General features: G+C 40.9%; 1 protein-coding gene across 1 annotated transcript in view; it reads right to left on the bottom strand.

Annotated features, from left to right (window-relative positions):
* Nucleotides 1-25,904, bottom strand: part of HMCN1 (hemicentin 1) — a 340,371-nt gene that overhangs the window by 20,665 nt on the left and 293,802 nt on the right. Inside the window, 32 exon segments of the mRNA XM_038414308.2 lie at nt 457-519; nt 2,261-2,498; nt 4,465-4,586; nt 4,892-5,029; nt 5,273-5,422; nt 7,328-7,498; nt 9,208-9,365; nt 9,851-9,859; nt 10,024-10,198; nt 11,177-11,346; nt 12,491-12,633; nt 12,635-12,675; nt 12,831-12,932; nt 12,935-12,997; nt 13,828-13,926; nt 13,929-13,964; nt 13,967-14,106; nt 14,763-14,821; nt 16,651-16,841; nt 17,041-17,133; nt 17,136-17,174; nt 17,883-17,965; nt 17,967-18,060; nt 18,063-18,093; nt 19,701-19,894; nt 20,343-20,372; nt 20,375-20,401; nt 20,404-20,468; nt 20,470-20,526; nt 20,596-20,603; nt 21,635-21,768; nt 21,891-22,028. Coding sequence (XP_038270236.1) covers nt 457-519; nt 2,261-2,498; nt 4,465-4,586; nt 4,892-5,029; nt 5,273-5,422; nt 7,328-7,498; nt 9,208-9,365; nt 9,851-9,859; nt 10,024-10,198; nt 11,177-11,346; nt 12,491-12,633; nt 12,635-12,675; nt 12,831-12,932; nt 12,935-12,997; nt 13,828-13,926; nt 13,929-13,964; nt 13,967-14,106; nt 14,763-14,821; nt 16,651-16,841; nt 17,041-17,133; nt 17,136-17,174; nt 17,883-17,965; nt 17,967-18,060; nt 18,063-18,093; nt 19,701-19,894; nt 20,343-20,372; nt 20,375-20,401; nt 20,404-20,468; nt 20,470-20,526; nt 20,596-20,603; nt 21,635-21,768; nt 21,891-22,028 — 3,261 coding nt within the window.

Raw genomic sequence — 25,904 nt, 5'->3', positions numbered from 1 at the left:
TACACTGAAGTAAACTGCAGCAGAGAATCAGGCTCACTGTATTTTAGAAAGCCAGTCAAGATAATTGACATGGTTTGAATTGATCTGTGCAGCAGAAAACAACAGCCTTAAAAAGTTTCAGTTCAAGTCAAATGTTTCTTAAAGGTCTCTCTTGTATTTCTTTAAAGTTTGACATCTTCACTGGAATCTGAAGGAGTGAAAAGTATGTGTATGTAGTAGATATTTGTTATTCAAGTTAAGGCTCTATTTTTAAGAGACAGTTTCACTCACTTACAAAGATAGGGTCTGATCTTGTTGTCCATTTGGAGTTCTGATTGAGTTAGATCTACAGGACTGAGCAGTTCAATTTTAAAAGTGATTCGTACTCTGTATGTACCGCATTCAATGACACTGTACAAAAGCAACCTGTGTGCAGTGTATTTGATTATATTTTTGTTTTCGTTTTCATTTCCTTACCTGAACAGAAGGGCCCAGTAGAGTTCAGACCAAACCCAGTAGGACACTGATTGCTATGGTCTCCTATGGGGCAAAGGAAACCAACCATTACTGGTAGTTGGAAAAAATATGACCATCTCATGGCTTTGAGAAGATTAAAATATTGCAGCCTAATAATTGGCTAACCAAGTAATTTCAATCAGTGGCACAGTCTACACTTTGAAGCTAAATATAAACTTAGCATTGTGGGACTCCACTGAATTTCACTGATTTCCCATAATGAGTTGTTCAGTGAAGGCATGATTTGAAGACAACAGGATTGCACAGGTTCATTTGGGGGCATAACTTGGTCTGCAGTTGTTCTGTTACAAGCAGTAGTGCATGAAACAGAAAGACCCAAGCTGACTTTCAAATCTCAGGGTAAGTTGGAGGCTTGTAGTTAGGAAAAAAAATAAACATCTTTTACTTTGGCATATGAAATAACTGTGATCTAAAAAATAGTGAGACAGTTTAAATAAATTCCCCCCTCCCAACCTTTCTCCTCAGCAATGACATTTCTACAAAGTCCTTTTTAAAGATAAAACCACTCCTAAAAGTCCTATTGTTTAATAGGCCTAAAGTGGAATTTACGAGGGCCTTATGCTGGCCACTTAAATTCATTCATGTAACCCTTTCTATTTGAAGCACTGTTACTAAAATTAGTTTTTGTTTCCTTTTTTAATTTTTTTTTTTTTTTTTTACATTGAGGGTTTTTAGTCTTTCAGGTGAATCTTTAGCATAATATAGCAATAGCCCATTATTTCACAGAATCTCTTTCTGGGCCCCATTCATCATTACCCTGTACTTTGTATAGTCATTTGCACCAGTGCAAGGTGGGTGTACCATGCTACCTATTCAGGATGGAATTATTTTACACTCATTTCACACTGATGTAAATGATTATACAAGGTGCAAGGCAATGGGCCACTTTCTCTCTCTCGTTCACTCTTGTATTATATAGGTTCTGTGTGGTTTCTCATATTACTATCACCAGCATTTATCATGCATCTTTTACTACATTGCCTGCACTCTACCTATATTAATCCCTTTCCACCAGGTTATATTAGTTTATATTCTGAACCTCTGAAAAGCTTTTAAATAACTGACATTAAAAAATAACAACCTGCTAGAAAAAGTTTCCTCTCCTCCTCTTCCTGCTCTTGGCCTGAAGCATAGAGTGGGCTACAGTCAGTACTGGAGCAATACAGGTTAAAGGCTCGGTATGTCATAATCCACCAGGACTACAGATGAGACACTATTCTCCAGCTTTACTAGACTTGTTTGTAGCTATCCATTGTCACATCAGCTCTTAAAAATGCAAGTAATTCCAAACAAGAACCAATAAAGCCTATATATACTGTACCACATCATTTATGTTTTCTGTGCATTCTGATATTTTACAGAAAAATGGAATGATTTAGAGGAATGATTTAGAGGCTCTTAACCAAACTTTTCTCTTTCAGTTTTTAAAAATGGCAGTTTGAAGCTGTTCAGAGGTATAAGTAGTCTCAGCAAAAGTGGATTGGGGGGAAGTGCAGGGATGGAAATGAGAGGTATAAAATAAATACATAGCTATATAATAAATTAAAAGTGCCATCAACATGACATGTGTTATCTATATGTGTACCAAATAATCTGAACATCTCAATAGCCTACTCTTCCAAGATCATACTCTATTGTTGAGGATATTCTATTCTCCTAGTACTCTTCAATCATAGTATCATTTTATTTTGAAGTGAGCCTTACTCTAAATTGGATACATTTTCCATTAATAAAGAGTCAATACCTTTTGCAATGGAAGCATGGATTCTAAAAGCTAGTGTTTCTTCTAATGGGTTGTACTCTGTTGCAATAGAGGAAGCCCGGAGTGTTTCGAGCAGGAATGGCATTTTTCCTCGAGTGTGATCATAGGTAATGGTGTGGTTCCATGTATATGGTACGCTAACTCCATCTATGGTGAAGAGCCGCGTAGAGTAGGCATACAGTTGTCCAGGGCCAATCTGAATATAGTCTTCCGTGTAATCCTGAAATACACATCACAAATCAAGATCTAGGCACCAGCAGCTGAATTCTCTGCAAAAGAGGTTTTTTGTTTTTAAATAGCATGAGATCTATCTAGAGAAAGGTGCTTTTTAAAAAGCTGGACAAATTGTACTGCAAGTGGCACATCTATTTAGCTCCAGTTACTGTAACTGTTGAATTTTAATGGCTCCATTATTAGTAAGGGAAATAACTGTAGTAACTGAGATACCACAGGTTTCAGAGTAGCAGCCGTGTTAGTCTGTATTCTCAAAAAGAAAAGGAGTACTTGTGGCACCTAACAAATTTATTTGAGCATAAGCTTTCGTGAGCTACAGCTCACTTCATCCGATGAAGTGAGCTGTAGCTCACGAAAGCTTATGCTCAAATAAATTTGTTAGGTGCCACAAGTACTCCTTTTCTTTTTGAGATACCACAGTCTAGTAGCAATTGGTGGATCCTGATTTTAATGATGGTGACTGTATGACCATATTTCCAACCCCCATGCCGCCACACACCCCGACAACCATAAGAGGTCCTGATTGGTTTGATAACAAGATCTCTTATGGTCTGAAGTGCTACTAGCAACCACACAAGATTTATTATTTAATAATCTAGGAAGTTTCCTGGAAATGATGAGCTAACTAAACAATTTACTGCAGAAGTATTACACCACAGTAAGGAAACTTTTATAAATGTTTGAGGGTACTACACATTGCATTGTACCAAAATGTCAAAAAAATCTAAAAAAGAAAAGGAGTACTTGTGGCACCTTAGAGACTAACAAATTTATTAGAGCATAAGCTTTCGAAGTGAGCTGTAGCTCACGAAAACTTATGCTCTAATAAATTTGTTAGTCTCTAAGGTGCCACAAGTACTCCTTTTCTTTTTGCGAATACAGACTAACACGGCTGCTACTCTGAAACCTAAAAAATCTAAACATCCTTATTTACTATACCCCGTACGTATATATTTAGATTGGTTATCCATCAACAAGCACATGCAGATGTTACATTTTAAAAAATTCTTTCAGGATAAAAATCAGTTATGAAATCCATGATACATAATTAAACCCTTGATCCCTATTGTTAATCCAAGGAAAATCTTCCATGGCTTGACCAAGCAGTTAAGACTTGAAGTGTTAAATAGTGACTTTAGTGGGATGATGGAGTAAAGGGGTTCCAGAGGTGTGGAATGCCCTGCCATTAGCCATGAATAGTGGAGCCAGTGGTACAGTGACTCAGTAGATCAGACCTCTTTCAACATGATGAAACTATCAGACAAAGCAGTGAGATTATAACCTCCTGCTCTGAAGACTGCCAGACAAACCAGTCTGTATCTGATCATTTTGGGGAAAGAAGTATGGGAAAGTCCTCACATTTAGAAAAAGCTGATTCTGTAAGAGAAGTAAGGCAAGTCAGAGTAATTAGACTACTCACCATTATGGACAACTCCATGGGACAAGACTTTAATACTATGGCACAGAAAAAGGTCTTCCTTACCTCTGCCACAGCCACATTATAGGAAAGATTAAATCATCGAGATTTTATGGAATCTGACATAGCATGTTTTCTGCAACCACAGCTTTAGCCTCCATCCTTGCAGATGACCTGTGACAGAGACCTTTGAGGGCACTCTGAAGGTAGGGAAAACTTTGCCAGGGTGGTGCGAAATGGAGGACTAGCATCACCCTTAGAAAGGACTAGAACCTAGCTTGGCCCATCAGCCTTTTGTAGGAGACAAAACAGGCCATCTTCCTGACAGCAATAGACCCTCATCTCATCTTGGAGGAGGAGGTGATCTGATCATGATCAAGAACTTTCCTTCACATGTCCAAACCAATCAAAAATAAGTCAGAATACTGTAACATAGCTTATGGTGCTGTTTATGGCTGTATTAAAATATGTCAGATAACAAAAATATAAAACTGAAGCAAGAGTTCAGAGATGTCATTTTTGCTAGCAATTTTACCTTCACATTAACATCAGATGAGGACTGTAGCTGCAGAACATAGCCATTCACTACCACATCCAGAAGTAATGCTCCATCTGAATCCAAACCACGGGCAATATGAGTCATTCGCAAAATCTCTCCTGTGAATTTTAACACACATTGATTTGTGATTTATGTTAATTGCACAGTATTTGAATTAGGTCCATATTGAACCATATTAATTTATGCTAACATGTCATTCATGTGTATATACACTAATTTTCCCTATATTAATCCTCAGATTCAAATTAGGAAAAGCAAGGCTATAAAGCCTCATGTCAGCTAGTTATCCAGAACATGCTGCTGTGAGCAAACATAACTATGGTAAATGATATTCATTAAGCAATTCAACCTTGTATTATGCTTGTCACATAACAATGGGACACAATCTCTATTTGTAACTAACCAGTTGCAAATTCCACTTGAGTCTCTCTCTTGAAGATTGCGTTGGTGAGAGTAAATCCATTCACTGCTTCTCCAATTTCCTTTGCAGCTGCCCAATAAATAGGATTTAGAATGGAAACTAACTTCCTCATTGCTGTACCTAAAGAGAAGTAACATACTTTTAAAAAATTCCCCTTGTGTGCTCCTCCCTTCTTTTGATGTAAAGAGAATGTAAATATATTAAAAGACCTCCACCTCCCTCCTGCCCATGAAAAATTGAAGCCAATTCCTTAAAATCTTGGATGGTGCCTTAATGAAAGGCAAATGAAAATTGACAAACCTAAGGAAGATTCCTAAGTGCCATCTTTGTTTATTTATAACTCAAGAAAGCAAACTGACTTACCAAGACTCCGAGGGACATTTGTGATCTTTGCTTGTATTATTCTAGTGTCAGAATCAGGGCTATCTGTTACTGTGGAATTCAGGAAAGCAATTCCAAATTCAACATCATTAATATGTCCAATAACACTTCCTCTGGCATGTGGAGGCCCACCTGTTGGGAGAAGTGGAAAAACACCCCATGTGTGAAAACTCTATTTGAAAGAAAAATATTCAAGAGCAGCACTGAGTGCTCCGAGAGAACACAAAGTTCTCTATGTGCAGGTGGACTTAAATTTTATGGAATGTTTATTCATATAATATTAATAATCGTAGCACCTCATATCCATAAGGATACCAGGACCATTTATAAATGTAAGCTGATATATAAATTATGACCCAGGAATTACTTTATGGACCACTGAAATGCAGCCACTTCTGGGTGAAAAGCAACAATTGTTGAACAGTGCAAACTGGTGCTACACAACAGGTTACGGCAGGTAAAAAAGTACAACTGAAACTACTGGGGAATTCAGGCAGGCGGAATGTAATTATTTGGCCAGGACACTGGAGTGTATTAGTCATACCAGATGTCAAGCAAGACTTCGGTGTGTTCCCACTCTGTTTTAGAAAATAAAAACTGACAAAACAGAATGTATTGGCAAAGACAGACGTGTTTTCTATTTTTTTTTAAATGTATTAATATGAAATAGAACTTTACACTAGTATAGCACCCCTCTTTTGAGAATGCATAAGTGATTTTCCCATATCACTTTCAGATTTATTATCACAATATCATACATCTATAACCGTGGTTCTAAATCAGAGGTGGGCAAACTACGGCCCGCAGCCCTTGAGCTCCCGGACAGGGAGGCTAGTCCCCAGCCCCTCCCCCGCTGTCCCCCTTCCCCCGCAGCCTCAGTGCGGGAGGGAGCTGCACTGTGGGGGCAGGGGAGAGCAGGAAGGGAGGCTCCCCTACAGTCTCAGGGGAGCAGGTGGGTGGTGCAGGTGGCGGGAGCACGGCAAACGCGGGCAGAGGACTCAGGAGGAGCACCGGGCGGCCGTGCAGCCAGCCAGAGAGAAGTGGCTCTCTGAAGGGGAAATCGCCGCTTCTCTCCGGCTGCGCGGCTGCCCCTGCTCCTCCTGAGTCCTTTGCCCACATTCGCAGGGCCACATTCTGAAAGGGGCTTTAGAGGGGATGGGGGTTGGATGGTGTGGGGTCCCGGGGGGCCTGTCAGGGGGGGGGGGGTGGATAGGGGTTGGGGCAGTCAGGAATCAGGGTGGGTTGGATAAGGGGTAGGGTCCCTTGGGTGAGGGGGGTCCCAGGAGGGAGCAGTCAGAGGACAAGGAGTAGGGGGAGATTGGATGGGTTGGGGGTTCTGAGGGGGGCAATCAGGGGGCAGGAAGCGGGAGGGGGGGATAGGGTTAGGGTTCAGGGAGGCACAGCCTTTCCTACCCAGCCCTCCATACAGTTTTGGAACCCCAGTGTGGCCCTCAGGCCAAAAAGTTTGCCCACTCCTGTTCTAAATTGTTTCATTATTGTGCACTATTTTTTAAACTAGAGATAAGAGCTGATTGAATTAACCATTGCAAACATAGCTCCATTTGCTGTTTATGAACCATTTGGAAACTAGCCTGCATTTCTGCAAATGTATTTTATTTCTTGATAAGCTCAGGTGAACAATTTTCAGCTTTACACGTAGTTCAGTGTGACTATTATTTATTCAGTTTTCATATTATATGACTGGCTGTCTTAGTTGCATGGTATTTTTTTTTTCAACAATGCAATCATGGAGCAGAAACCTTTTATACACTGCGGGTTTTGAATTTAATTGATCAAAAGTGCCTCTGGAAATTCTTCTTGAAAACTGTCAAATGCTTCAGCATTATTATAACAGCATTCTGCTGACTACAGTTTGCCTGTGAATGGTTACCAGATTCTCCTTAAATGCTATGACATGTCTGGAGAAAGGATATGCTGAATGGACAGGGTTACTCATTAATGAAAGATTTATAAATAATAAACTAGGCATTTTCTTTGGTTCATTTGCTTTGGTGTTCAGTCTCTGCAATAACATACCTGGACATGCTTGGATGTTACACCTGGAAAGCTGTGAAGAGTCTCCTGGGCAAGGACGTCCACCATTTGAGGGGGCTGGATTAGTGCACAGCCGTGTTCGGGTCTGCTCCCCTCCTCCGCAAGAAGCAGAGCATCCAGTCCAAGCTTGCCATGTTCCCCAGTTTCCATCCACTATAAACAAGGATGCAATGTTGAAAAAAGTGGCTTTTTGTAGCAGATGTTTCAGATTATATACAGAACAGTGAATTACACTTCAAATATAAATTCCATGTTGATAAAGCTGACATCTTGAAAAATACAAGGATGGTGTACCATTTTCAATGATAGTTTATGTAGGCAGGTGCTGCCCCAAAAAGTGCAATACCTTTGAAATTGTTCATGCCCATATATCAACCTTACTCAAAAGAAAGAGGACTTTTCAGGGAATGTTTCCAGTGCAATGAATGAGGATTTAGTAGAGGATATGTGACTAAGTCCCCAGGCATCATACTGATAATATAACTAGCCAAGAAAATTATTTGCAAAATATGGGGTGGTCCCTGCCGCCACCTCTATGGCCACAGAGTCCCCCTGCCAGTGGAATACACCATGGCTCTTCTGTGCAAAGAGTGGGCGCAGGCTGGTTTTGGGAGTTCCCTTATGCTGCAGTGCAGGCAGGTTGCAGCGAGAGAATCTGCTGCCTGGACTCCCAACCCAGACCAAGAGAATGCTGGAGACAGACTGCTTCCAGCCTCCATTTGTGGGCTGGGCACTGAATCCATGGATGTGGCTCTATAACAATAGCAGACTGTTAATGAGCAGAGATGAAAAACTCAGACTGTGTCCCATTCAAAATTGGCTCAGTTAGGTAGTAACTGAATGCTATTGTCACCTGACAGCTGTTTGGTTGCCTTGTGTAAAAAGAGCTAGTGGTCTCGGACCTGATCTTAGTGAGCAGATGTCCACATTTAAAATCTACTGTCATCCTTGCTGGCAGTCTCACTAGAGACTCCAAATATTTGACCGGGGCTTGGAGACTTAACTACCCTCTTAATCCTAGAGGTGGTCAGGGACAACAAAGCACATTGAAGGTCACTGAAGGGGAATAATGAGCAAAAGAGGGTCTTTCACTTCTGGGGCTAAGAACTGGCATTTCTCACAAGTGCCAACATTCACATGGACCAAAGAGAACATAACAAATTAAACTAAAATAATACCAGATGGGTGCCACACAGAAGGAAAATACATTAATCATTAATAAAAACATTGAATATTTTTAGATCTGTTGTTAATCATGGCACAATTGAATGCAATCCATTTCTGGATTATTGTTGTAAATACTGATCTGACCCAAGATATGCCCATGGACTTGAGAACAAGTTTCAAATCACAGGGCTTGACTAGTAATTCAGTGGAACTCAGTGGGGTTGAGCAGGGTGTAGCACTGATGAAATAAGAGGAGCATTAGGCCATTTAAGGCTGCTTGGTAAAAGACAAGTTTTAGCTCTCCAGGAGAAAGCAACTAGATTTGGTTTAGGTTTTATTAGATGTGTTGACTTTGTTCCTGTAATACATTATAAAAGGGTCACTGGTATACTCTGTAAAATGTCATTAGTGTGAGAATTAAGAATTGAGGGTATGAAGGGTTTTTTTTCACAAGCTATTTGTCTTTTGATCATTATTTCCCTTGTTGATATAAAATATAACCCCTTAAAGGGGGAATCATTTTAGTGTGACAGACACTTTAATAAGAACCCAGTAAGAGTGGATTAGATCTTTCTATGAAGTTGGGCATAATTACAGAACTTTTTTCTTTCCTGCTTGCATAGTATATGCATCTTGGTCTCTGTAGCATGTTAGAGGAGGTTTATTTATTGCCTTCTGTTATCATATAAGCTCACCAGGGCATAAGTCAGTGTTACATCTCTGTATCTGCGTGTCAGCCCCTCCACATGCTCTTCCACCATTGACAGGGCGAGGGTTGTCACAGGTCCGATATCTCCTCATCTGGCCTCCATTGCATGTTCGGCTGCAAGTTCCCCAACCACTCCATGGACCCCTTGCCATGAACTGGAAATTTAAAATAAAAGTCTTTCAATACACTCTGCTTAATGACAGCAGATATGGAATCAATGAACAGTTAAACCAGAAAATATATTTTCCGAAGAGAAATTTTTCACACATTTCCAAGTTTACCACTCTTTTAGCTAAAAAGTTCTAGAGTTAAGCATCCAATTAAGTTATTTTTTCCACTGCAGCGGTATTCCACAGAGTATATTAACAGTCCCTTGAGCCCTGTAGTTCAGTGCTTTACTACTTTAGGAAAGCACACAGCAAATAAGTCAAATATCTAATGGAGAGAGATACTGAAAAAGGCAATTACACTGACTGTGGGTGTAAAATAGCAAGATTGTGACTGGAAGCATGCTGCTTCTGACGTTGCTGCAGGAGCTCACACAACAATTACTACTGCTATGTCGTTAAGCAGTGCTTACTCCCCAACTCCCAGCCTCCTTTGGGGAGTCTAGTGCAGCTTCTGGTAACCAGATCCCACTTTTCATTGCTTGCCAAGAGTGCAAGGAGCAGGATTGGGTCAGTGCCTGTGCAAGGGCACAAGTTGAGGAAGAAGGCTCTTTTAATTTCCCCCATTTCCATATACACACTTTGAGAACCCATGTGCAGGGAGGCACAATCTAACCCCCAGTCATCCCAAACACTTACTGGGGCAAGGGTCACTGTTGCAGAAGTCAATTTGTACATCATTTCCTTCACATTTGTGCCCTCCAAACTGAGGGGCTGGGTCTGAGCAGTCCTTTGTCCTCTGCCTGGTGCCTCCTCCACAGGATACGGTACAGGCACTCCAGCCAACCCACGTGGCCCATTTCCCATCCACTGGTTAAAAATTGATGACATTGTGCAATGAAACTTTCACTTTTTAAATAATCAAATCTAGCATAGTTGTATCAGCAAAATACTGCTGAAGTGTTGTGCTGAGTCTTAATCCATGCAACCCCTTGAACTACAATAGGACTGCAAAGGGTGTAACCCAGAACAGGATCTGGCCCATTATTTTTTTACTTAAATTAAAATCCATCTGTTAGCGTAACAGTTGCAGAGACTGTCCATCCACAGTGACTTCCCAAAATTCTCGTGTACCTGTAAGTAGGTCAAGCAGGTAGGATATGCAATCACTGAAATCACCAACACAATAAGATAGTCAGTAGCAGGCAGGCAGGCAGTGGAGGTGCTGAGTCACTCAAAGGGAATCCTCAGCTACTCAATCAGTACAGCTTCAAGTCTCCTTTTCACCACTAAGAGGGTACAATAGCATAGGATCTGGTACTGTGTGTGTTCAAGATTCATAGCGTTTGAGGCCAGAAGGGACCATTAGATCATGTAGTCTAACCTCCTGTATATCACAGGCCATTCAATTTTACCCAGTTACCCTGTATTGAATTTATATTAAGGGAGTGTTTTGAAAATTGAACCTTTCCTGTCCACATGTAGATGTGGAAGATTAATGAATAACAAAGGCTAGTGAGACCTGGTGGGAAGTTCTGCAGAAATTACATGCTTAGCTGCCAAGGATTCACATTCTACTTTTACACAATGGCAGGCAGCATGAATGGAAACATCAGGAAGAGCAGGGTTGGGAGGGAAGAGCCAGTTTCATATGTTATGGCTGTTAACGCTTTTCATAAGGAATGTTGAGTAGGAACAAGGAACTAAATTTTGATTTTATCAGGGATTGCAGTATTTGCCACCACAAATGGAGCAGTTATACCAGCTGTAAGTACAAAAAAGATAGAGTTTTGAGAGGAAACAAATAGGCTAGTCCTTTATTTTCTGCTTTTATTTTATGCTTCTTACCTGGACAGTGTCTCTTGTTGCAGACCTGCATCTGTGTATTGGGCCCCTCACAATATGACCCATCAAATGATGGAGGAGGGTTATTGCACAGCCTCAGTCTGGTCTGAGTACCTTTCCCACAAGTATCACTGCAAGGTCCCCATGGCAGCCAAGAGCCCCATGACCTTCCACTGTCAAGACAACAACAAAAACTACATTTAAACTACAAATGGCTTTAACTTGAAGTTCTGAGCTACTCAGCTCTCTGACCCAAAAAAAAGAAAGCGATGTCTCTGAGACGTATTCACAGTAAAAATTATTATAACTCCATTTTCTCCATTACACACTGTCCACAAATTAACTAATCTGACTAAGACATTGAAAAACTTGTTCCCTGAACAACACCTGAAACTGAGCAGCAGTTCCAGAGAGATAATACTGCTTTCCTTTTGTTTCCTTAAAACATTACATCAGCTGACCACAAACTTGGAACAACATGATTCTGCTAGGTGAATGAAGTAGGCTTGGGATCAGACCTGCTGCTTTCCTTTCATAAATCACGGAATCTGACTGTCTTGTAGTGGTACACAATCTCAGTGGGAAAGGGGCTTGCTAGCTATATAGCTCATACAGCAGCCCCACTGGCTAATATACAGCAGGGACCCGCAGTTAGAACAGGTTTTGTAGGGCACTACAGAAAATTGTCTCAGTGGATCAAAGTGTAGCATCACAGCAGCAGAGAAGTTGGGGTGGAGAGAATAGTCAGAAAAATGCCAATAATGAATCGACCTGTCCAGTCCAAATGTACTATGCAGAGAAAATCATAATTAAAATTAAAGGATTTGTCAAAGAAAATACATAAATACATTATCTGTGACGCTGATAATACCTTAAATTACCCAAAAGAATGCATTTTACTCTGCACCCTTTATGCTGATTAGTTATCTTTTTTTCCACTTTACTTGGCTTTGGACAATGGGACTAGAATGGGCAGTTTCATTGCACTAGCATACAAAGCTGATGTGTTTAGGTTGCAAACACTTCAAGGAATGTTAAATCATATAAAAAACTCTATGAAAATATTTTTCAGGGTTAGTTTTATAAACCACCCTCCATATTTTAAAAACCTAAATTTTGGACATAAATTTCAGTAAATTGAAAAGCTTTCAATTACTGCAGACAATTTTTAAATAGATAAACTAGAATATCATTTTTTCCTTTTTCCCCCTTCCATAAATTATTTCAAAGTGAAAGAGGCAAATATGTGCCTTTAGAGAAGAAGAGATGCCAAATTGAGAAATTTTAAAGATCAGTATCTGCAACTTTTATAATAACACACTCTTCTCACCTGGACAAGGCCTGATGTTACACATGATCGATTCCACAACATTGCCATCACATGGTCTTCCGCCATGTTGAGTTGTTGGGTTACTACAAGTTCTGGTTCTGGTCTTGTTACCTTGTCCACAGGTTCTCGACACACTCTTCCCAAGACCCCCACTCTGACCAGTTGCCATCCACTACATAACATCAAAAAAGCATCATTTTACCAAATATATTATAGAAAATATCCTCTCCCCCATAAGTCAAAGAATTCTAGACAATAGAAACATCAGAGGATGGTGTCAAGGAGATCTGTTAAACATACATGTATGAGTTCATTAAAGAAATCTACCTGCACATGGTTTTTCCGACAGCTGCGTTATCGTATCACGCCCCTGACAGTGCCTCCCACCATTTGCAGGGAGAGGGTTGTTACACTGACGGATCCTCTTCGAACACCTTGACCACAAGTTACACTACATGGTCGCCATTCAAACCATTCTGAAAATCTGCCATGCACTGCAGTGGAAAAATTACATTTGAGCATTTATAATATGTGGGTTATACAATCAGGCTCAGGAATATACTTTCTCAGCTGTGTTAAAAGATCTGCTAAATTTTTGCATTTCTAGAAAAAAAGATCAAATAACCCTGAGCAAGTTCAGATGCCACCCTCAGGTATCCAGATAGCATCACATTATCATTAGTGAAGATTCTTCATGCTTTAGTTGAGAAAATACTTCAGTTATATCTGGCATGGTTATAATTTATTCTCCCAGATTAGAGATGAACTCAAATTGTGGAATGTGCTCTGTAGGAAGCATCTCAGTTCAGGATCATCTCTAGCATAGAGTCTTTGGGCATATCTAAACTGCCCTGCAGTTCACACCACAGGGTCTGAAGAGCACTGTGCACCAAAGTTGTGGTGTAACTCCCCCGTGCAGACGCTGCGGGTGCAAACCAAAGAGTTCGCATTAACTCTTCAAATAGGACTACATTAATATGAAGTAGGAATCTTTTCATTTGCACTCACAGTGTCCACATGGGGTAATTACAGCACAGCAATTTGGTTCACACAGTTTTTCAAACCCCCAGAGTCCAAACTGTGGGGCAGTGTAGACATGCCTTTACATATTCCTTCACTCTCAGCTGCCTGTCTTGGCAGCTGAGGATGATGACAGTTAGAAAGTGGAATGAAAGTACAAAATTTTGTGAAAAGAGAGACACTGACAGTCCAATAGACTTAACGTGTAAATGTAAGGAATATAAAACCTTGGTCATAGTTATTCTGTTTTAAAGCTGGAATCTCGCAATTTGGTAATCACTAGACAGTACTTTGGTGTATATACCTTGGACAGTGAATGGCACTCGAACAAGGATTGATCCCATCAGATTCCTAGCCACACATTCATATTCAGAGGTATCCTCTTTCTGTGCTGCAACAATACGCAGGAGCCATTAGACAAGACAGTCACTCTGTCATTGCTGGATGGCCTTGGCGGGACCACTCAATGGTTGGAGTAGGTTCTCCATTTGCTTGGCAGTTCACGATTGCTGTGGTACCAGCATCAACCACCATCTCTACTGGTTCAACTGTAATAACTGGAGGACCTGAGAGAGAGGATAGACTGTTTTAGCATCACTGCATTCTGCAATAAATAGCTACAAGAGCAGATGACATTTTCTTCATTGCATAGAGTTTGGTCTGAGAAAAAGCATGAAATCCTACTTCATTAATTTTGTCATTAACTACTATTAAACATCTTCAGAGATCCTTGAGAAATCAAGGTCAATGGTGGAAATTAATCATGACCCAGAATATACTACAATGACAGTGGTATTGTGGTGCACACTCAGGCCTCAAACAGGACTGAGGCCCGATTCTACAAACAACTAGTACCATCAGTAATGCAAAACACTTTTCAACTAATTCTCACAATACCTAAATTTGATAGATATTCCCATTCTATACACAAGGGGAAAAAAAAGAGAGATAAAGGTCTGATTCTTCTCTGAGTTATAAATAGAGAAGAGATGTTTGAAAATTCTGTCAGTAAAAAATTATTCTAAAATTCCATCATTTGTGTAAGAATTATTTAAAGCCCATTCTGCCCTCAAGAATATGCCAAAGACAGAAAGAGCAGTGAGGTGCCCATTCCCACTTGTGAATTTTGACTATCTCCTCCGAAAACTACAAAGGCACACATGTATCCAAGTCATTTTCTGGCCCACTCTTGTAGCACTAAATATCTGGTTTGAATCTTACTCTGAGCATACGCGTCACACGCGCTCGACCATGCCGGCATCATTGTGTAGCTACACATATAGTCACCAGCTCTCATTCTAAAGACAATAAACAATCATCATATAATTATCACACTACATGGATAAGTTTAATCTTTTCACAATGCATTTCCAGTACAGTATGGCATGCAACAGACCTTAAGGAAGTAGAGGGAAATCTACAACAACTACCAGAAAAGCTTATCATACAAGCTGCCAGTCTTTTAAATTACATCCAAAGTGACTTGAATTAAAAGGTTAACTGGGATGGGAGTTTGTACAAGCAGGTGAGGATAGAGAGAAAAACAAAAGAACTGCATCCAAGAGTCTGAGACTGTCTACACACAAGCTTTGGTTGATGCAGGTTGTCAGCAAACAGCCACCAAAGTTTGTATGTTGCTTGGCCACGTGCATACGCGGCCACTTGTGTCGCATTGCTTACACTCACCAGGAGTGCTTATGTCAATACAAGTGTGATGCACCACAGGTAGCCATCCCAGTGTACCACACACTGTTGTCTCATGCAATGCCTTTTAGGAATGTTTCATAATCTGTTGTGGGGTTGAAATGTAAGTTTGGGGTGACAAGCTACGACTGCTGAACTTTTGGATGGGAAAGGTCACATTTCTGGATCTGTGCGCCGAGCTTGTCTCAGCCCCAGCTCGGGAGCACCAGAATGAGAATGAGCACCACTGCATTGACAGTGGAGAAGCAAGTGGAACTTTAGAAACTTGAAATGCAGGTGTACTACCTGTTAGTGAGAAATCATTTTGGAGCTGTAAAATACAATGGGGGCCATGTCATGGAACTGGGAATGGTCAAACCAGTCAGAAAACACTTCAATCTCCATGGTCACTTGATGGGGGAGGGATAGCTCAGTGGTTTGAGCATGGCCTGGTAAACCCAGGGTTGTGAGTTCAATCCTTGAAGGGGCCATTTAGGGATCTGGGGCAGATATTGGGGATTGGTCCTGCTTTGAGCAGGGGGTTGGACTAGATGATCTCCTGAGGTCCCTTCCACCCTGATATTCTAGTATCTACATGGAATTCTTTCCAATGTTGCTTATGTCCTTTTGAGAGACTGAGTCTTTTTTCTGGAACTTATATGGTAGGTTTGAAGTCATCTAAGTCAAAACCATCTGCTTGTTAATATTGTAGATTTCTATATAGATGCTGGATGTATAAGTATATAAAATAGATTATAAGTCTAGCTATACAAGGAGGACTACAGGACTACTATTGTTACTACCCAGTAACTAAAAGTTTTAATAGTAATTTGAACATTTTACTTTATTAATACTAAGCTAAATCTGTTTTTTTTCTTCAACTATTTACATTGTAAATCTAGAAGCTTTTTCTAAAACCTTTTATAAGGGCCACGTTTTCAACTGCAGCTTCTAAACTTCAATGTGCAAATCATGCACATGCAATTTGAACATGCATATTAGGAGATGGGGACCTAACCAGTTTGAACTTTCAAATGTAGGATTAAGTGTACAAGCAATTAAACTGGGTGGGTGAAATCCTGGCACCATTATAGCCAATGTCAAAACTCCACTTACTTCAACAGAGCCAGAATTCATTATCAGATTTGTATGCCCAAGTTTTGAGGCTGTGTTAAGTCCTATTGAAAATCAGCTCTGCAAGTTTAGGGGGGAGACAATAGATACAACATTCCCTTGCTATGTTAGAGAGGTCACTGTAATTTGAGCAGGATATTTTAGACTGCATTAAAAAAATTACATCTTTTTAAAACGTAGAGTAGCTACCGAATTTTTTTAATAAAGGCAAATTTATATTCAGTTAAAATATATATCCTCTTGGATAAATTTATTTACTTAAAATAATTAAATGTAGCATACAAACACACTTTAATGACTAGTGACTCACAACAGTGCCGTAGATGGCAAGAGAACCATTGCTGAGTTGTCGGATCCTGTTGCTAATCTGAATGCCAACTCCTTTTTTGCTCCATTGGATTGTTGGAGGTGGATCTCCTCTGACCTCACAGTTCAATATAGCATTACTACCCAAGGGCTCAATCCAGCTAGAATAATAATCCCCTTGGAAGACTGGAGGCTCTGCAAATGATAAAAAGCAAGTTAAGCCAAGAGATTCTAAATGAAACTACTGATAGCCATTCTTGTGTTTTCATAGGATCTGAAGTTCAACTTGTTACCCCTTTTCCAATTAACCATGGCAGTGCTATTGGATACAACTAAAATGAGGCTGTGTGAAATTGTCATGATTGTGCCTGATATTGCAGTTATTTACACATACCTTTGACATACACAATCCAATAGCCCCTTTATAGAGCCAACTGTGTTTCTGCTGTACACACATAGGTACCAGAGTCGTCTTTAGATACTCTTCAATAACTAGTTCACTGTGTCCATTAGCATTGTCAAGTTTTGCTGTGTGGAGGAAGAGATGTCTTTAAAAATATTGAAGTAGCTCTGGAAATAATCAACGAGTAATACAGTATTTTACAGAAATAGGTTTAGATTTACAAGGCTGCTTAGCAGTATGCTCAATGGCATGCTTCTATAAAGAACTTGCCATTGCGTTGGACTGATTTTGAGACACCTTTGATTACAGACCCTATTGTGCCTTTCCCTGTCTTGTGTGTATGTTTAGAGGGCTGAACGAGTCAGCCAAACAGTGTTCCTTGACTGGCTCACTCCATTGTGAATGAATTTGCTCCGCTTTTCCTTTCAGACTGTTCTGTTTTGCATTCCACCAACAGTGAAGTTTTAGTCCATACAGGGCTTGTGGAAGTCATCTTTTGTGCTGAGAGCTGGAATATTTATTATACCCAATGTGTACATTTTAATATGGGACATGCAGTTGACACAGCAACGGGCATGGGGTTTCTAAAGCCCTTCTCCAGTGTCCAGGAACAGAGGCAAGTTAATGTTAATTGTAGTTTTGGTAGTCTACTCTAACAGTTCCAGATATCACCATTGTCTAGATAGTTTTGTTACCCCAGGCCATACTATGTTTTTACCCCTTTTGAATTTTTATACTGTAATCTCAAACTGACATCACTACACACCAAACAACACTTCTGGAAGGGGAAAGATTCTGTGTCAGACTGCCAATTAAACACTGGTATCACTCACCAGGGACAATATTGTTGTTAAAAGTCCCAGTTATTTTGGGTAGAGGAGTCCCAGTTGCTTTACAAGTTAACCTGAGTGTTCTCTTTATTCAAAGCTATGTCTCCAGGCAGTTCAGTGAAAGCTGGAAGCACGTGGACCATCAGGCTGACAGTGTGTATATCTTCACCAACAGCATGCTGGCAACACAGGTATAACTGCCAGAATCTTCAGGCTGAGAGAAAAGGGGAAAAAATAGGGGGGGATGACTGGAGTTCAAACATCATCAATTGTTAATGATGAGGGAAATCCTCAAAAATGGGAAATTGAGTGCAGTTGGAATGTTCATTTGACCTGAATTTTAATTTGGCAAATCGCTAGTAATATATTGGAAGCTACAATGAGTCAGTCTCATTGGCCTAATTTGATGATTGAATGACACAGAAACCTGAGTGTAGCTAAACCCAGCAGAATTACCGTCGAGGACTAATATATGACAGATATGGGGTAAGGACAAGTAAGGAAATAGGCATGACTTTCCTATTCAACACTTTACAAACTGGCCTGGTAGCCAAGCACAGAATAGCTTGGGCCCTCATAAATAGTGGAGCTGTCCCATCTTACCTCTCCTTCCAATTAAGTACAATAAAAAAGAGTTCACACCGTACACAGAAGAGAAAGGAGTATTTGTGGCACCTTAGAGACTAACAAATTTATTAATAAATTTGTTAGTCTCTAACAGGCCACATGTACGTCCTTTTCTTTTTGCGAATACAGACTAACATGGCTGCAGTACTCTGAAACTGTTACACACAGAAGAGATCCAAAGAGCTAAGAGGGAAAGGTAAATGGCGACTAGCAGTTGAGCTTAGTAATAATAAAAATGGCAAGTAGAGTAGACAAAACCCGCCTTATGTGGCACTTCATAACAGTAAACTGGACCCCCACAATCCTTATGCTGGCAAGGCTCTCCCCCTGCCGTTAACAGACACGTTCATTAATAAGGGACAGAACACTTGGAACTAGTGTGACTTCTTCTAAGACAAGTATGTGTGGAAGAGAAGAAAAAAAAATGTTGAGCAAGAAAGAGATGTGAGTGGAACTGATCTGGAAGTTTCCAGATGTTAGCTGACAAGCAGCTCCTTGGTGAAAATGCCCAAATAGGTCTACATCCAAGAGCTTTACATTGCAAGCTTTGCAGAAATTTTTCCACTATTTAATACATTTTAGGGCCAGATCTGAATGATACTGGGCACCTCTTGCGGCCATGCTGCTTGCCCATACCTTCCATTGACTCTAGGGAGAGCTGAAGGCATACAGCACCTCACTGGAGGCATTCAACACCATCTGCACATTAGAGGCGTTACAATGGGCTTACATTGCATCATGCTGTACATTCCTTAGGCTGTAAAAATAACATGCAAAAAACACTAGAAAGGAGGGTGCTGACCTTCTAAACAAAAACTATGCTCCACCAAAATCCTTCAGTATACTTATTTAATACAGTACTGGACTGTGTTTACAATGTGTATTCTATGCAGTTATGTTCTATAAATGTTGTGAATTTATCCTCCCATGATCAGCACTCTGGAAACATCAGTCCTCTGTTTATCCACAGAATAGGTAGCAATTGGGACATTTCAGAGCATGATTTTCTACAAGTAAGGCTACACTGTGCCTTAACCTTGACCCACGGGGCTTTCTTTTGACATAAGAGTTACAGACTCCCCTCAGTCTTTTTGTTCATTCATTCCAGACAAATAAAACCTTTCATGCTGCTCAAATTTTCAGGAGAAAGAAAACACATTATATGATGAGGAGATTCAAATTCATAACACTTACAACAGCATTTTCCAAAATGAGATCTCCGTACTGCATAGCTCTGTATTTTCCTATTGTGTCTGTTAAAGGTATATTGTCTTTCTTCCAGTTTATTGTTGGTGTTGGGATACCATCAGCCACACATGACAGAACAGCCTGGGAATTCTCAATGACTGTGTGCTGCATCACCTCTGAACTACGGATTTTTGGTGGAACTATGGGGAGATTTAAAGAGAGATTAATTACTGTCTATAGTTTCAGCCTTCCATCCAGCCACATACTGGTGTAGGAACACTGGAAATGATACATCAGACCAGACCAAGGGGTCATCTAATCATGTCTCCAACATTGACAGTAACCAAAGCTCCAGAGAAAGGCGTGGAACCTACATAACAAAATTATGTAGAAACATACCCACAGGGGCTGGGTTCTTCCTAAAGGTAGCCAGTGAGTGGTTTGTTTATGTCATAAAGCATGAGTTTTATGCTAGCTGGTGTAACGCTCATGCTCAAATAAATTTGTTAGTCTCTAGGTGCCACAAGTACTCCTTTTCTATCCTGAAGCTCTCACTACAACTTTGGCCTCTACACATAAGTGCAAGAGACTTCCGTCATGATAATAGGCCAGCCGATGTCATTCCTTTCTATTCATACTCATACTTACTGTGCACAATGAGTTCCATGCTAGAACTCTTGATCCTGCCACATTTGCAGCCATGCAGTGTAATGTCCAGTGTCACCAGGATGTACAAATGCAATCTGCAAAGCCCCAGTGCTGAGAATCGCTGCCTAAAGGACTCTGTACCTGCTGTCCTTCTTTGTGCCATATGATCTCAGCACTGGGTAGCCTTCACTTCACACTGCAGAGTGGCAGATTTACCCCTCAACTATGTATTCCCTAGAATGAGGTTGATAACTGGAGGAACTTGAAAGAGAATTAAGTAGTAAACACATTGTTCAGAAATGTATAAATTTAAACACACATCCACAGATACACACATGCTTTATATCCTAGCCAGAATAATGTAAGCACACCAGTTTACCTCTTCTTGCTAAATAATTTCACCACATCAGTTACAGTTGCAAAACAGCATCCAAATCCAGCTGCAAAGTAAAGCAAATATACGACATTCTGATGGCAGCACCACTACATGCCCTGCCCTGGTGTGAAGCAAGGTAGCAGAGCTACGGTCCTTCTGGGCAGGGGCCAAGAACAACCACAGATATGGTGCTCATCTGAGTGCAAAGATCATGCAAATGCACAATCGTGCCCAGGCGTTTTTTACGTACTAAACTCTTCAAATACAATTGAATCACAACTGATACCTCTTAGCAATAACTGAAATGGTGGAAGGTCATGAAGTTAATAGGGGCTGTAATTAATGGCGAATTGTGGACCATTACCAGCAGACCTTACAAAGTATTCTTTGTTGTAGCAACCTCAAGTGGGTTTGTCATGGAAGTGTAAACCCATCATGAACACATGAGAGCCATGTGTTAAAGCCCTATTATTGCACTGCACCATCACATAGTAATGACAATTTCATATCCCCGCTATATTTTTGGTTTCCATTGCTCCCCATGCGAGATAACAACCAATCTTGTTTTTCTTTTTGAGGTGTACCGCTGTCTCTGAAGGTAGAGAAGAAAATGCTTTCTGGCTGCTGCAGGGAATCGACTAGTTCTGTTATTTGTTTGCAGGAACTACTTTTACAATCTTAAATGTTTACTAAGTAACAAGTCCAAATTATAGAGGAAAAATCTTTAAAACCTCCAGTAGGATCAATTTTGCTGTGGTGTAAATGGACATAAGTTCCAGTGCCTTCCGTAGCAGTAGCTAGGAATGCATTTGGTCCATACCACATTGCTCAGAACAGTGATCTCACTAACCATGCATGTGCACGCTTTCTTGTGTATAATACAGTCTATAAAGCTGGAGTTATGGTGATGACTTACCTTGAACTTTAGCTTAATCTTCCCTAGGGCAGTACCAGCTGGATTCTGAGCCACACACATGTAAGTGCCAGCATCCTCAACAGCTGTTCTTGCAATCTGTAAACTACCACTGGGAAGAACTGTATAACTATTGCCTAAAACATGCATAAGAAAGGTAGAAAAAACATTTTATAAATAAAGTCATTAGACCAATATTTTAAAGATGAGAACATGAGTTAAATGCTACAGCAGAATTAGCATCATAAAGCTAAGATACCTGTTGTGTTTACATTGATGCCCTCCTTCTGCCACATTATTACGGGACGAGGTGTACCTGTTGCTTCACATGGTAAAAGAATGGGGTTGTTCAGGATAACATCTAGTGTTCCTGGCTGCACCTGAATAATTGGTAGCTCTATGAATTGGAATGGCACAGAAAGAGGCAGTTGATTAGAAATGGACGTTATTTACCCATAACTGGAGTAAGATGTGTGATCCCTATCTGTATTCCACACATGGGTGTGCATGTGCACCAGTGTTGTGGGTTTTTTTTTTTTTTTTTTTTGTTTTTTTTTTTTTTTTTTTTTTTTACACACACAAGCATTGTCCATTGGCCTGCACTTGTGCCGTAGCTTTCCTCGGGCTCTGAACCAAGGGCATAAAGAGTGGTGTGAACTGATGCCCATCCAGTTTCCTATTCTTACTGCAGTCCAAACAATCGACAGCAGAGAATGGACAGTGGAATACAGATAGGGACCACACATCTCGAAGAACCTCCAGTTACAGTAAGTAATCTCCATTTCTTCTTTGAGTGATGGTCCGTATGTGTATTCCACATGTGGAAGATTAACAAGCAGTAGTCAAACAGGAGGTGTGCGTGGAGGACACAGAAGTGACAGCTGACCCTATTACTGCTGTCCCATCGCTGTTTCCACAGTGGACAATTGGACCAAAGCGTAATGTCTTGTGCAAGTTTGCTAAGAGCTCCAAGTAGCTACCCTACATATCTCTAGTAAGGGTACATTTCTCAGAGATGCAACCAAAGCATCCTGCCCTCTGGTGGAATAAGCCCTCATCCCTTCCAGGAGTGTGGGGGAGGGGCAGGGGGAATACAAGCTAGTTGGTAAGAAAGGATAATACACCCGGAGCTCCACTTAGAAAGTCTCAGTGCCAATACAGCTTGACCCCTTTGATTGTTCTGCTATGGAAACAAATAGTTTAATTGTCTTTCTAATGTCCTTTGTTCCTTGTAGATAAAAAGCTAAAAGCCCTTTGAATGTCCAGATGCATCCTTCTCTCCCTCTGAGACACGAGGTTTGGGAAAAAATGCTAGTGAATGGATATCCTGACTCATATGAAATTCGGAAACTACTTTAAGGAGACCTTTTCTTTAGAGAAGGTAGTATATGGCAGATCCCCCATGTGTCCCCCCTTCCCCAAGCTCACTGACTCAGGTTAATGTCATAGCTGTTAGAAAGGTCACTTTCATGGAAGATCAGCCATCGAGCATGTGTTAGAGGGCTCAAAGGAAGTTTAGTGAGATATGATAGAACAAACTGAGGTCCCACTAAGATGTGAACTTCACCAATGGTGGAAAGGATCCAAGAATCCTCTTCAAAATTAGTTGGACAGGATGAGTGAAAGCTCCTATGCCTCCAAAGGGAGGCATTGGTAAACGATGGTGGCCTTGGGGAGTGGAGTGAGGAAAGGAGTCCCACTCAAAAAAACTTCTCTGGTTTTGTCCACCAGACAGAGAGTTCAATGCCTTGAGATGGAACAGTCCACCTGCCGTTTATGTTGCCCTTCTCTGGTGAGTACATGGAGAGAAGCCAGGCCTGTAAGCAATAAAGATGAAGCCTGGTGAGTGGTGTCATATGTTTGCATGAGGACACATGGTAAGGAGAGAACGGCGTCCGGGTACTGATAGGGGACCCTCAAGAGGTAGGTACGCTCTCGCTGTGGTTGTATCCAGCGTTGCCTCTGTAAAGTTTATGTATCTCGTTGGGATCAACATGGATTTTCATGGTTGACAAAAACACCAAGGGAAGCCAGAAGGCTAAGGTGCCTACCAGACTTCTTAGGAGATGCCTATCAGAAGCCAGTCATCGAGGTATGGGAAGACTGTAAATCCCACTCTTCTCATCCAATCTGCCACCCACTGAAAAAAAATCTTTGTAAAGACCCTGGGTGCTGTGGCCAGTCTTAGGAGAGGACTCTGAATTGGTAATGGTCTTGACCAAAAGATGAACCTGAGGAACCTCTGGCGGGCTGGGTGAATGTCTTTGTGAAAGTATGCATCTTTCATGTTGAGAGCCATGAACCATGTACCCCCCTATAAAGAGGGAATTATTGACACAAAGGAACTCATGTGGAATTTTAGTTTCCGATGATCATGTTCAGCTGTTGCAGAACAGTTACAGAAAGGTAACCAACCATTTATTTTTTTTCTACGGATTCCACATGTCCATTCTATTGTAGATGACTCACAAGCAGTTTGAACTGGTACTGGGTTTGGAGTGTACTTGAACAAGGATGGAAGAATAATTTGTCTGAATCTGGCATGGTTGGTTGGTCCTTTACTCCATCTGAAATGGTGGAAAAAAAGTTGAGACAAAAATCTGAATGGTCTCATCCAGACTGTGTAAAAAGCCAAAGCTCTTCTAACAGCTAGAGTATGAAAGTTTTCCTTCTCATTACTCATATAGGGTTTGGGAAAGAATATTCATAGATAAATCTCTTGATTTAAATTCACATACCACTTTAGACAGGAATTTAGGGTGAGGCTGAAAGAAATTCTCCCTAAAGGAAGTTGCAATAGGGAGGCTCTGATACCAAAGCTCATAGCTCTCCCACTCTTCTGGCAGAGGTTATGGCAACCAGGAAAACTACTTTAATTAATATGAACAGGGAAGAAGTCACTAATGACTTAAAGTGCGGGTCCCATCAACTTTGCTAGTCCTAAATTTAAGTTCTACTGCAGAACAAGATTATGGTTCTACGCGTATAATCTAAGCAAATCTTTTTAGAAACCTGATGGACACAGGTTTGAAAAAAATAGACCAGATATTCCTTAGCCACCAAATGGACTCTAATAGAACTAACAGCCAATCCCTTGTGCTTTAGAAACAAAAGATAATCCCAAGATACGGCTAATCAGAGTTTGAGATGAAGGAATGCCTCTCAGTGTGAACCAGAGAATCTCTTCCATTTAGCAAGGTAAGTAGACTAAGTGAAAGTAGGACCTTCCTGTACCCCCTTAAAGCTAACCTTCAGCAATGAAGCATACACATAGTCAGGTGAGAGCCTGAAGGTTTGGGATTGAAGAAGGTGGCTGTTGTCCTGGGATATAAGATTCACCTCTCTCAGGAGAAAAACAGCAGAAGTCTGACAATAGTGCTAACAGAGGTTTAAAAAATAAAAACAGTGTTGACTCAGAGCCATGCAGGGGCCTATCAGAATAAGGTGAGCAGAATCTTGCTTAACTTTGGATAACACTTCGGGCAGGAGAGGAATGGGAGGTAAGGCATACAATGGGGCATGAGTCCAGTACCGAACTGGTACCAAACTGGGCCCCAGTAATCCCACACTAAAAAGAGGGTATTGTAAAAACACATCTATAACTAATTAATACTAAACTAACGCTACAAGGTACTAAACACACGAAAGGATATGAAAAAAAACAAGCAATCGCACGGTCCAACAAACAACCATCACTGGTGATAGGAAGGAACAGAAGGGGGGCAGTGCCAGCCCTTTATGTCTGCGTGGAATGGTGTGAGGCATCAGAGGGTGCTCAGGCTGACCCAACAGGTACTGCTCAGGAAAAATTTCCAACAACTCTGCACGAGGCATGCACACACACCTACAGTGGAAGGATGTGTGCATCACTCAAAGAACAAAAACGCTCACCCTTGGCGGAACAAATTAATGCTTCTCAGCCCTCTTGGGGTGGGCGGAACGAAGCAGGAATGGTGCCAAACTACCTTTGCTGGACCCACACCTGGCCTTGCTGATGGGAGGGCCACTTGACAGGCTGCAGCATGACCGGTAATCTGTGCTGAGGATCCCTGGACGACTTCAAGGTGAATCTGTAGTCTGCTGACCCCCCTGGGCATGAGCTCTTGCTATTGTTTAAAGTCTTGTAGTGGAGATAGAGTAACTGCCTCATCTGATGAAGACAACAAGATTGCTCCCAGAAATCAGCAAATCCAGCTCATCTTCCTCCTCTAATACTCTAGATGGGGCTGGTTGTGGTAGTGATGGCAAATAGGGCTTATGCACTGATCCTGGG

The sequence above is a fragment of the Dermochelys coriacea genome, chromosome 8, assembly GCF_009764565.3.
Source record: "Dermochelys coriacea isolate rDerCor1 chromosome 8, rDerCor1.pri.v4, whole genome shotgun sequence".
NCBI classification, from domain to species: domain Eukaryota; kingdom Metazoa; phylum Chordata; order Testudines; family Dermochelyidae; genus Dermochelys; species Dermochelys coriacea.
This window is presented reverse-complemented; position numbering and strand designations above follow the sequence as displayed.